We start from the raw sequence: 13049 nt of genomic DNA on the forward strand, positions 1-13049 counted from the left end.
TTCTTTTTCCTGTTCCATAGCCTGCATCTGAACACTTGCTTCCTCCCCGGATTCCTGCATTTCAGGAAACAAGAGGCACAGTGACATATACAATCCAGCCGGCCACGACGGGAGAGCCGAATTACCCACTTGGCTACTTGCCCATGAAGCTTGAGCAGCAGCAATCAGTCAGCTTGAAACACCACAGGAAAACAACTCTGTCCAATTAAATTTACTGCCGCATTAACATGTGACCTCCGATGACCTGAGACAGCATTGATCCAATTACATATTATTTACAGTACAATATGAAAAGGCCACTTCAGATATTATTTCCAGAATTTATATGATCGCTCTATAACTTTATTGGACTTTTTCCTGCTCTAATACTGCCTCGATTAAACCTATTTCTGCTGGACTGAAAGCTCGTGGCATTATTTAATACCCTGAATTTGTCTTCAAAATATATATTTAATACTTCATTTGAACTATAGGTTGCCATTCTCGAGAATATAAAGAAGTTAATGTATATTTGTAGAAATTAGATTTTGTGCTGATTTTTTTTGCTTTAAACACTGCAACATCATCCCTTGTTGTTAAAATATGGAACATTTGCCTCAAAATGGTTCCGGTTTAACCGCGGAGGGTTTGGTGTCAGCCAAGCAACTCGCTCTGGGTCGTTTTGGGTCAGTGATTTTAATATGTTAATTAGGCAGCATTCCTCAGATTTTGGCAGCCAGTTAGTTTTAACAGTTATGGATGGGTATTCCAGGGCTCCAGTAATCCAGTAGCGGAAAGGAACAGGGAGCTGCCGGATCCAGCAGCTAAGAGTTTTTCCAGCACTGCTTGTGGGCCTGAATAAACAAGAGAACTTGCCCACTTCAGCCCAGCCCTTCAATCAAACCGCCCAGAATCTCTTTACCTTCCCCTCCACAGTCCCCGCCATCTCTCTTCCCCCGTGATCTTCCCCCACTCCCCCAGAGCCACTTCTCCCTCCTTTCTGATGTGTTGCCAACTCTGCCTCCCATCGCACCACCACCACCCCACCCCCCCAACTGCCCAAAACCCTACAATCCGCTAGATTGCCAGTACCACTGGGTATAGTCTAGCTGCTTCCTTGTGTAACAGCTTCTCCTGTCCATCAGGCGGCCAGCAGCTTCTCAGTCTGACCAGTTCCCAGGCGGGAAGCAGGGTAAAAAAAATCCTAAGGAGGTCCTCCTGCTAAATCGGGTAGGTCCTCCACCTTCCTGACATTTCAGGAGTTCCCAGCTGCTGGCAGATGCCGCCGCTTCCCCGTCCTCCTTGCAAATATCGGGGCACTTGAGTGAATGCTTCTTCTCAGTGCATGAAAGACTGTGGTAGTGCAGTGATATAGTGGGCTGAATTCTGCTGGGCACCCGACGTCAGGGATCGTGGTGGGGGGGGGGGGGCCCACAAAATGCCTCTGGGAGAGGCCCGCCACAGGCCTCGACAGCGGGAAGGCCCAGGCCCATATTGCCGGCGACAGCAAGGCCGCGTGGCGCCCCCTCCATCGCTTGGCAACGGAAACATAATTAAAATATGTTAATACATGGTAAGGAATTAATTAATGCTTTACCTGATGCCTCCGGTCGTCCCATTCCGATATTCCAGTTGGTTGCCGGGACTCCCGCACCTTCGGATCTCCATTTGGAGATCCGAGTTGGAACACTGGTTGGAAGGGGGGAGCAGCTAAGTTTTCAGGGCGGTGGGGGGGAGCGGTGTTAAACGTTTCTGAAAGGTCAAGGGGTGATGGGAAGGGGTAAAGGTAAAAGTTTCTGGACTTTGTTGTGGGGTGGGGGGGAAGGTCAGGTACTGAAGGTAAGTATTCTGGGGGACGGGACTGGACAGGAATGACATGTAAGGCTATTGGAGGATGGGAGAGGGGCTGGAAAGATTTTTTGAATTATTTTTAGCAATTTTAAATCCACTGTTTGTTTAAAAATTTAAATTGTCATTTAAATGAGCCATTGTGCTGAATATCATGGGTGCTCTGCATAAATCATCACTTTGGAAGTTTGCCGCTGAGGTTGGCGGCGAGCTGGTAAAATTCAGCCACTAAGTTGGAGTATTAACACACGTGGAATATTTCCTCCATTTGATATTTGCAGAAGAATTCTAAACTCAGGTGTAACGAACACATGTGAGGACCTTTTCATCGCTTCCCTCCCCACAATATCAGAGAATTGGAGGATGCAAGTTATCCTGTATCATTGATTTTAGCTGCGTTTAGCTGCGTTTAGATGCTGAGTGTAGACCCACATAGAGGGAAAATCTTCCCCAACCTGCTCCTGAGCACCTTCTGTTGGTCAGCTGGATGCAGCTTTGGGTGTATGATTGCCCACTTGCCTTGTTAGATGCAGAGGCTCCAAAAACGAAGAATGGCCCTTGGGTATCACTCAATGAAAAAATTAAAAATCCATTATCCGCTTAACTGAGCAGCTAAGATTGCAACTCAGAAACTAAACACCAATGATACAACATGAACAGATGACTAAATATTTGGGATTTTTTATGTGCAAAGTTTTTAAAAATACAAACACAGTTAAAACCTTTCCAACATAATGGATTTTATCTGCTCTATCTACTCACTCATCCACTCACTTTCACTAATGCAAGGCTTAAGCAGAAGAAGGTGCAACAAAGCTGAAATGGAACTTATTTTCCAGCTGATACAACCATACCTATATATTCTTACTTCCTTTTCCACGTGTATAACAGTAGCAATCTCAGTGGGTCATTGCATGAGCCCCCCACACACATCACAGCAGCAGTGGGTCATTCCTAGCCATGGGAGCACCAGCTCAAGTACATAACTCTGGAGTTCACTTCCTGAACTTTTATAACTCTCCTCCTTTGGGAGGCTCCTTGACACTACCTCTTTGACCAAACTTTTGGTCACCTAGCCTAGTGTCTCCTTGTGTGGCTGGGTGTCAAATTGTAAGGTGATTGGCGGCACAGTGGCGAGCACCGCAGCCTCACAGCTCCAGCGACCCGGGTTCAATTCTGGGTACTGCCTGTGCGGAGTTTGCAAGTTCTCCCTGTGACCGCGTGGGTTTTCGTTGGGTGCTCCGGTTTCCTCCAACAGCCAAAGACTTGCAGGTTGATAGGTAAATTGGCCGTTGTAAATTGCCTCTAGTGTAGGTAGGAGAATGGTGGGGATGTGGTAGGGAATATGGGATTAATGTAGGATTAGTATAAATGGGTGGTTGATGGTTGGCACAGGTTCTGTGGGCTGAAGGGCCTGTTTCAGTGCTGTATGACTCTATGACATACATAGAGCAGATTAATGATCCTTGCCAATCATTGTTCCAGCACCATTCTGCTCAGAGCACACTGAGGGTGAGATGTAACTTCCTACATCAACATTTTTGACTTCAGTGTGAAATATTGGGGAATTAGCACCTAGATAACACATCTAATAGAATCCTAGAACAGTACAGAACAGAAGGAGGCTGTTAGGCCCATCAAGTCTGTGCTGGCTCTTTCGAAGAGCAATCCAGTCAGTCCCACTCCCAAGCTCTTTATCCATATCCCTACAATTTGTATCTCCATCAAATATTTATCCAATTCTCTTTTGAATGCTACTATTGAATCTGTATCCACTGCCCTATATTCCAAATCCTAACCACTCATTGCATCAAAAAGCTTCTCCTCACGTTGTCTCTGGTGCTTTTGCCAATCACTATAGATCTATGCCCTCTCCTTATTGACCCTACAACCAGTGTAAACAACTTCTCTTTATTTACTCTATCTAACCTCTTTATGATTTTAAACACCTCTAGCAAATCTCTCTGCATTTCCTCCTCTAAAGAGAACAACTCCAGCTTCTCCAATCATGTCTATAATATCTTCTGGATATCAAACCCGACGAGCAACCTGACATTAAACCTCTGGCAATGATGATTTGGCAAAACTTCAATCATTTATGCACTGGTAATGGTTGTTCAAAAGTAACGATGCAGGAATGGGGTTACATTGCCAGTAACTCAGTAATGTGTGACTGTGATGTTGAACTGTAAACAATGCACCATCTGCTCCATTGCCACCTCCCGCCTTGATTTTAGATTTTTTTTTTAGATTTAGATTTAGAGATACAGCACTGAAACAGGCCCTTCGGCCCACCGAGTCTGTGCCGACCATTAACCACCCATTTATACTAATCCTACACTCCTACCACATCCTCACCTGTTCCTATATTCACCTACCTATACTAGTGACAATTTATAATGTCCAATTTACCTATCAACCTGCAAGTCTTTTGGCTGTGGGAGGAAACCGGAGTACCCGGAGGAAACCCACGCAGACACAGGGAGAACTTGCAAACTCCACACAGGCAGTACCCAGAATTAAACCCGGGTCACTGGAGCTGTGAGGCTGCAGTGCTAACCACTGCACCACTGTGCCGCCCCGAGTCCTGCAATGCTACTGAACTTGCTATGTACAATGGCAATTCCAAAGCATGTGTAGCCTTATGGCAGGGAAGAGTCTAAAGTTACAATAAAACAAATGAGAGGGTAATAAGAGGTCACCAGCTTCGGTGTCCCAGCAAAACTGAGGTTTGTATGTAAACAGATTGACACTGACAATCTCACAAAAGGGTGCAATGGAGCAGATGAAGTGAAACAACAACAAAAACAATGACTTACATTTATATAGCACCTTTAACGTAATAAAACATCCCAAGGTGCTTCACAGGAGCATTATGAAAGAAAATATGACACCGAGCTACATAAGGAGAAATTGGGCTGCATTTTGGACACCCGCCACCGAAATAGCCGGTGGGCAAAAAAACATGGCGGCCCACACACACTGGGCCCAAGTCACAAAGCCGCCGTGATTCCAAATGCGGTGGCTCATTAGCATGGTCGGGGTGACTGCTCCCCGATGACGTGGAGGGGGCAGGCAAGCCGTCACCAGCAACAGCGTCTGGTGCCAATGTGCAGGTGCTGGCGCAATTTTGAACGACTTAGAGTCCTTAATGACCATTAGAATTTTTAACGATAAAGTGCAGTACAAATTATTGTAAATCATTTAAAAAATCTTTCCAGCCCCTCTCCTACCCTCCCCAATAGTATTACACATCATTCTTGCCCTTCCCCCCACCCCAGAAATCCTACCTTGAATATATAACCTTCCCCCCCACAAAGGTCAGAACCTTTGCCCTTTACCCCTTCCCATCACCCTCCCCTCCCTAACCAATGCGAAGAGTTTGACCCCATTCCCCACCACCCCACCCCCCAACTCCCACACTGAGAAAAGTACCTCCTCCCCCCTCCCCACAGGAGTCGCGCCTGGTTTCCCTAAACGGGGATTCGAAGGCATGGCATGGCAGGTCACCCAAATGAAGATCGGTGCGGCAAATCAGGTGGCGACGAGACCTTCATTTATTCAGGTAGGTTAATTTATTTACATATTGAAATCACGATCCCGTTGCCGAGTGATAGGGGGGCCGCCATAATTTCTCTCCGCCTCTGTTGAGATTGGGCCGAGCCCTGCTGGCGTCAGAGTTGGTGACGGGCCTCTCTCCGGAGCGATCTTCCTGCCACCCCCCCCACCCCTCCACCACCGTTCCCAGCATCGGGGACCCAATAAAATCCAGTCCTTTAGATTAAAAGAACAAAAGCTTAGTCAAAAAGGTAGGTTTTAAGGAGGAAAGTGAGGTGGAAAGAGGGGGAGGTTTAGGGAGGATATTCCGGAACTCAGAGTCTAGGCAGGAACATGCAGTTTCATACTCAAACTGCAGATCCCAGAGTGATGTTCAAATGTAGACTTCTGCAGTTTTGGTAAAGTGAGGAGCATGGCTGGACCTTTGCTAGCAAGGCAGATAAAAATGGAAATTTAATCAACAATTTTTGAACGTGCGAGAAAAGTTTAAATTTCTCATAAATTCAATAATTTGTCATGTCTGCATACATTGCAGTATCTTCGTACACATATCATAAAGCAATAACACCAACAGCTTTTAATGCAGCTTAGATCCAGGAAGTATAAAGTAGCAAACTCTGAACTTGGGACCAGTTGGGTCTCTGTCACTTACCACAGTGTGCATGTGCCATTTTATAATCACAAAAAGAATAAAATAGGAGGCTGGAAAATATTTATACACTGGGATTGATTAGAATGTGAAATTCTTTCACACAAACCATTGCTGCAGCCGAGTCCATAAAATACTTGAAAAAGGAATTTGTTTCTCTAAAAGTCTTAATAAGGTCTGGGGTGCAAGCAGGAAAGATTAAATTTGGTGAGTTATGTGGAGAAAAGCTTCAGCACAGACGTAATGATCAAAATAAGCTGTTCCAATGCTCTGACATTCTCCGACTTAACATAGCAAAATTCCCTAACCTGGTCTTTCACATGAGCTCAATGGTGTATTAAATTCATTTGTACACAATTTAATTAGTTACAGCCACGAAATGACTATGAGGCAGATCCACAAAGTTTTTGCTGATTTGGCAAAATTAATGTTGCAGAAAATTTTCATACATTTGCCTTTTTAGCAGCTCTGTAAAAGCTTTGTGACTGTTCTCTTGCGAGCAAGACTACAGCCACTTGACTGCCACACTTCAGTTGATCCACAGCGGTCCGCTAATAGATTTGGTACCCAACAACAACAACGTATATTTATATAGCACCTTTAACGTAATAAAACGTCCCAGGGTGCTTCACAGGAACATTATAAAACAAAACATGACCACCGAGCCACATGAGGAAACATTAGGTCAGATGACCAAAAGCTTGGTCAAAGAGGTAGGTTTTAAAAAATGTCTTTCCAGACAAATAGTTACCTGACCAATAAATAAGTGATTATGTCAGGTGTGTTGGAAATAAACAGGAATCAAACTCATCTGATACTCATTATGAAGTGTGAGTTCTGAAAAGTGTCAAGACTTTCATTGTATTCAACAGGTATCTTGTCAGTTATATTACAAGGTGTCAGCCATGGCTCAAACTCATGAGTCAAAAGCTTGTGGGTTCAAGCCCTATTCTAGCGATCAGAGCACAAAATCTAGACCAAGGCTCCTGAGCATCCTGGCCCCACACAAACATGAAAAAAACAGTGGGGAGGCACAGTGGAAAAACAGTGGGGAGGCACAGTTGAAACAAACTAAAATAAAATAAACACAGAAAAAATAACTAAAAATAAAAAGGGGGGCCCATCATGCTCTGAAATTATTGAACTCGCTGTTCAGTCCGGCAGGCTATCGCGTGCCTAATGAGGTACTGAACATTGAGTTCAATCATTTCAGAGCATGACGGGCCCCCCTTCTTATTTTTCTTTTTTTTTTCTTTTTTGTTTTTTATGTGTTTATTTTATTTTAGTTTGTTTAGTTTGTTTCTACTGTGCCTACCCACCGTTTTTTTTCATGTTTGTGCTTGAGGCCAGGCTGCTCAGTTTTCTGTCCATTAACACCCTCTCTGTACTAATGCTTTCTCTTTCAGCACACCATTAACATATCGTTTGCCTTTGCTCCATGACCTTCTGGTCAGTTATTCTCTGTGACCTTGTCCTATCAACACCTCTTTTGTTATCTCTTGCCCTCCCCCCGCTTAACTTGCTTAAAACCTTTTACATTTCTAATATCTGTCAGTCCTGATGAAGGGTCACAGACCTGAAACGTTAACTCTGTTTCTCTCTCCACAGATGCTGCCAGACCTGCTGAGCATTTCCAGCATTTCTTGTCTGTGTTCTGGGGTTTACTACTTGTGCACTCTGCAGCCCATGATTTTCCAGTAGGTGATTAAAAGTAACCCCTCAATGGACAGTGTTCAGACTGTTATTTCCTTGCTTTTTCACCCCCCCCCCCCCCACCCCCCACTTTTCTTACCCAGGACGCACAGCAATTCCTAACTGAGGGAACTGATCTGACTTCTGCTTCTGCTACTCTTGCATCACTTGCCACAAGATGCACAAAGTCAGTGCATGTTTACTTACCCTCACAGGGGAAAAATTTTGGATCCACATGGGTCTGCCAGCCACCCCAGCTGAAAGCAGGAACACACTGTTCTGGGACTTAAGAATTAGAGTGATAAAGAGAGACTCACAGAACTAAGCCTACTTTATTAGAGAAAAGAAAGAGACAAGCTCCTGGATTTAGAAATATTACAAAGAATAGATAATATTAATGCAAGAATGTTACTTTACTCGGACTGAGTACGGGAACTAGAAAACTTGAGTAGAAAATTAACCAGCTTATGGAGTTGCATTTCTGCTGAGGCTCTCTCAACCATCTGCTGTAACTTCAGCCGAAGATCCAGAAAACCCCGGGGAAATGATGTGAACATTTATAAAAGTTTATTAAAATAAATATTTTTCTCCCCTAGACTTGTGGGTAAATGTAACATACATCCACTTAATGCCATGTGACTTAATATGTTTGGAAAAAATGTGTTTGAAAGAATATGTGGTTAGGAACAGGACTGAAGGTTATATGCATAAGTACATGAGGAGATAAACAAACACCATGTGGAATAATATAGTTCCGTAACTGGGACGATAGAAAATGTCCTGCCAAGGGTGAAAATTAGTTCATAATATAGAAAGTTAAGATTTACTACTAATAAAACCTGGATGGAAAATCAGCCATTGAGTGTCCCTATTTTGAACAGAAAATCGGATAGGCCTTACTGCACAAAATGTGGGCTGGATTTTACAGCCCCCCCCCCCCCCCCCCCACGCCCCCCTCCCTGACGTCAGGGGTCATGCCGGGGGAGTGGGGAGGTGCGGAAAATGCCTCCGGCAGAGGCCCTCCATGGACCTCAACGCCGGGAAGTCCTGGCCCGTTATTGCCGGCAGCGGCGAGGCCTCATGGTGGCCCCCTCGCCACTCGGCAACGGGAGGCAAATCTGCATATTTTCAAAAATTCAAATAAATGAACTATTTACTTACCTACTCTCACCATCTGTCCCGCTCTGATACTGGCAGGCGGCACTCCCGCGCCTTTGGATATACGTCCGGAACACTGGTGGGGAGCGGTGAGCAGGGAGGTTTCTCTGTGCGGTGGGGGAGCGGCGTCAGAGTAATCTATTTGGTCCAGGGGATGGTGGGAAGGGGTAAAGTTCAAAGTATATGAACTTTGGGGGGGAAAGGTCAGGTGCACCAGGTAAGTGTTTTGGGGTGGTGGGGGGTGGGGGGGGGGGGGAGGGTGGTGGAGAGGGCAGGTACTTAATTCTAGAGTTTTTGGTTGGGGGGGTGGGGGGAGAGGATCAGGATCAAGCTATTTAATTTTTTAAAAATCAATGTCCCTTTAAATTGCAATGTAGGGCTCGAAGCCATTTAAAAATGGTGTTGACGCCTGCGCAGTGTTGCCTGACGCCATTGCCAGACCACCCACCCCCTGCACGTCATCCGGGTGATGGGCAGTCCGCCCCAATCATTTAAATGAGCTGCCACATTTAATATCGCAATGGCTCTGCGACGTGCAATCCCCACGGGCGGACCACCATTGTTCACATCCGCCACTGATCATGGCGGCGGCAACATAAATTTCAGCCCTTTATCTGCCCCTCGTGCTACAGGCTTGCCTAGCTCCAACATTTCTCTGCAAAATTGAGGCTATAATATAGGATGCAAGGTTAGACAGATAGTATGAAGTTTTTTTTGCCTTATATTTGGATGGACAGGAAGAAACATCCCAAAATCTCTCTTTAGGATATGGAATGGCTTGATAGAGGAAATATGGAAAGTTAAGTCGTGGGAGGAGGCAGTGAAGGCAATTCCAGGATGTATTGCCCGGTTGATTAACAAACTCCTCACAAACACCATGAAGAGTTTGGTTTGTCCAATGAGAATGGCAGTGTAACAAGAGTAACAGTTAGGAGTAACAATTCCCTAGATAGCTTCCTCAGCACTGAAAATGGCTCTCTCATTAATATCAATTATGCTAACAATTGGAAAAAACATAGCTCTATATTTCCAACAATGCCCTCTCAGCCACTATTTGAAGAAGAGCAGGGGTGTTCTCCCAGTGTCCTGACCAAAATTTATCCCTCAACCAACGTCACTAAAAAAAGATTATCTGATCATTTATCTCACTGCTGTTTGTGGAACCTTGCTATGCACAAACTGGCTGCTCAATTTCCTGCGTTACAATAGAAATTACGCTTCAAAAGTACTCCATTAGCTACCAAGCAATTGGCAATTTGTAAGGTAATGAAAGGCTCAGTTATTTCTTTTCTTCTTCAATTCTTTGAGGTAAGATAACAGGTTTGGCCAAAGAATTACCAGTGTTGTGAATATCTGGATTTCCATTAGCAATGGAAGTTTGCACGTTTTGGAGATGCTCAACAGGCATTTCCAAAGAAAAAACACCAAAATTCCTGGAGCGAGGAATCTCGCACCGTGTCCTGTGAATTGGATTTTTCCCTCACCCTTCAGATCTCAATATTGCAGAGTCCCATGAAATCACCCATCAGGTGATATTGTTTTTCTACCACAAATTGCTAGAAATTCAAATTGATAATGGGCAGCAAAGTCAATGGGGCATCTGGGATCTCAGGAATGAGGGGTGAGAAGGTCTATCTCCTTAACCAATTAGAGTTAATGTTGGAGAACGAAACAAAGTGAATGACAGAGAAGGAAACAGGGTGAAATTGGACTCACATGAGACACAGAAAGAGAAATAAAGAGAGGGAAAGAAAGAGAGTGGACTAAGAGAGAGAAGAGACAGGAAAAGTAAGAAAACTTTAATTTTAATATAATTTAAAATTTTAAAACCCTTTAGGTACAATTTCCACCTGCGGAAGTGAGACGCCACAGTTTTTATCGTTTCCCTTCCTGGCCCTCCAAAGGTGAGTGGCATGTCAGGACCATACATCACGTCATTAACAATGTCCTTACAACAGGAATTAGCAGCCTAAATGGTTGCATAAATGCAGCAATTTCTTGACACACGTGGGGAGGTTCATGGCGAGACGGTAATTTTTTTTTAGGTTTGGCGAGGGTTATAGTGGAACAACACTATTGTTGAATTGGAACTCATGGCATAGCTTTCCTTCATGCCACAAATTGCTGTTTTTTTTGACTCCGTAGTAATAACGGGTGCCGTGAGCTCACCATTATTTATCCAGCAATTTCTGCGCCTTTGCAAAACTGCATATTTTCTCCTGGGATTCTGTATCTGCTTGTGAATTGCTTGATTTTGGTCAGGGCAACAGGGATCTGGGTGGTAAAAGTAAAACATTCGAAAGGATGGAGGAAATGGGAGAGTAAAAAAAAGCAAAAAAGTGAATAGTGATAGAAAAGCAATAAGAAGCAAAAGGGTCAGGAAAACGTTATAGGAAAAAGACCAGAAACAGAAGAAATATAATCTTAGTTTAAAAAATAATCTGAATGAATATCTACTTAAAGGAAAGTATGGAAACAGTTTAATCGATTCTCTTTTCTTTGTCTCTTTTCCTTGTAGAAATGGAATATATATAGAGATAATGACAAAAATATAGACACATCTTATTAGAATCTGGCAGCAGTGATGATTGAAATGCAAGAAGACAGTGTATAAATGGTAACTTTCATATATGCATCCTCACACTGTTAGTGTAAGAAAAACTTTCAGATACAAGCCCCTCACTCTAAGTAGAGTAAAAGTATATATTCCGTATAACACTTAAAACAGGATATACTTCAAAAATGTACGTACAACTGGTTTAGATTTCAGTACAGATCATAAACACCTTCATTTCATTTTCAAATCACCATATAGTGCAACAGTCAGAACTGACAGAAAAACAATCACGCTTCGTGATTTTACAGAATTTTTTTTAGATGATTTCAAAATGTCTTTTGTCAAATTGAACTTCATGGCCAAGTTATTATCACTAAAATGGTTATTCGCTCAAGTACAGTACCAACATTAATGCCAGGATAGTTTTATGTTGTTGGACAGTTTTTAAGTTTTGCAAGCCAGAAACCTCTGTTAATAAAACCACTTCATTGCCGATTCTGCAGGGAGTTGACAGTGACAAGAAAGTTAAAAGTTGATTTACTTACCCGACAGACAGTTAACCGTAAATCCGTATACGCCCCAGCACATTTCTACCTGGCCCGGACAGATTGCAGGCTGGTTACTGGAGCCCTAGGTCTATGTGAGCCATGGATAAAGTCCTATAGATTCGTATTCCCAGAAATTAAAATGCTCCTTTCAATTTTCAATCCAAACAGTGATCTGAGAATTCCAGCACTTTGAGGAATGTTAGGAAGGAAGAGGATGTATTATGAGCTCATGATCCATAAGGTAAAAACCCTTCCCCAAGATTCTGAGAAGTGTGAGAGATGCCGAGCTGTAGCCAGGAAACAGCTGCACTTGCTGGTTTGTTGAATCCTGTTGTTCAGCACATTCAGAGCAGGAAGAGAATGCTCGCTTTACACTGGGGACGCTTGTTGAGTTTAACTGGCTCACAGTCCCAGTTGGACACGCAGGAAGAGCTAAGCCACAGCACAATCTGCTTGGGGTCAGGGACAGAAGGATGCCTGCAGCAACACTATTGTCTATAATGAAAGCAATTTCCTTATTTTAACAAATTACACAACCATTTGTGCCCACCTAAAATGATGCACCTAATTTCCAAACTGAACTTTTATTGCCCTTATATTTGTGTATCAGAGATAAGAGCTAAATAAATACTAACTAAGAGTGTAACTACAATCAAGTCCTAATAAAGATCAAGTGGGAGAGGTTTATTTCCCACTTTGGAAGGGTAATGAGAATGGGGGAGACAACCAGTAGTGTGTTTCCCTTGCATAAAGCATCACAGTCCATCTGTTCTGCCCTATTGTGACTTGTGTAATTATGGTAATTCTACTTTCCTTAGCTGTCTGATAACTCCTGCTTAAGAGCATTAATTGTGAGAATTAATGATAGTAACTCACTGTCAATTAATTCATACAGAGAAGTTATATGCCCATGCTCTAGGTTTTGAACAACATGTCCTTCTGAATATTTTTCTCCAAATAAATGCATCCAATTTTATTTGAAATTTGTATCTTCAAAGTTAAACACTGAAGTGTCACACACCAGTAATAAATTTGCAAAGATTGAGTACATGCTCACTGT

At 43.3% G+C, this 13049-nt stretch overlaps 1 protein-coding gene across 10 annotated transcripts in view; it reads right to left on the reverse strand.

Annotated features, from left to right (window-relative positions):
* The window catches only part of yrk (Yes-related kinase), a 334423-nt gene that overhangs the window by 91104 nt on the left and 230270 nt on the right, over positions 1-13049 (reverse strand). Inside the window, exon 1 of one of the 10 annotated variants that reach the window (XM_068011744.1) lies at positions 11987-12336. The exons of 8 other annotated variants lie outside the window; for them this stretch is intronic. In XM_068011744.1, the coding sequence (XP_067867845.1) occupies positions 11987-12029 (43 nt within the window). In that variant the 5' untranslated portion in view covers positions 12030-12336. Of the gene's footprint in view, positions 1-11986; positions 12337-13049 lie in introns of those variants that run through there. One more of the 10 variants, XM_068011736.1, reaches the window with a different exon arrangement.

The sequence above is a fragment of the Heterodontus francisci genome, chromosome 31, assembly GCF_036365525.1.
Source record: "Heterodontus francisci isolate sHetFra1 chromosome 31, sHetFra1.hap1, whole genome shotgun sequence".
NCBI lineage: Eukaryota > Metazoa > Chordata > Chondrichthyes > Heterodontiformes > Heterodontidae > Heterodontus > Heterodontus francisci.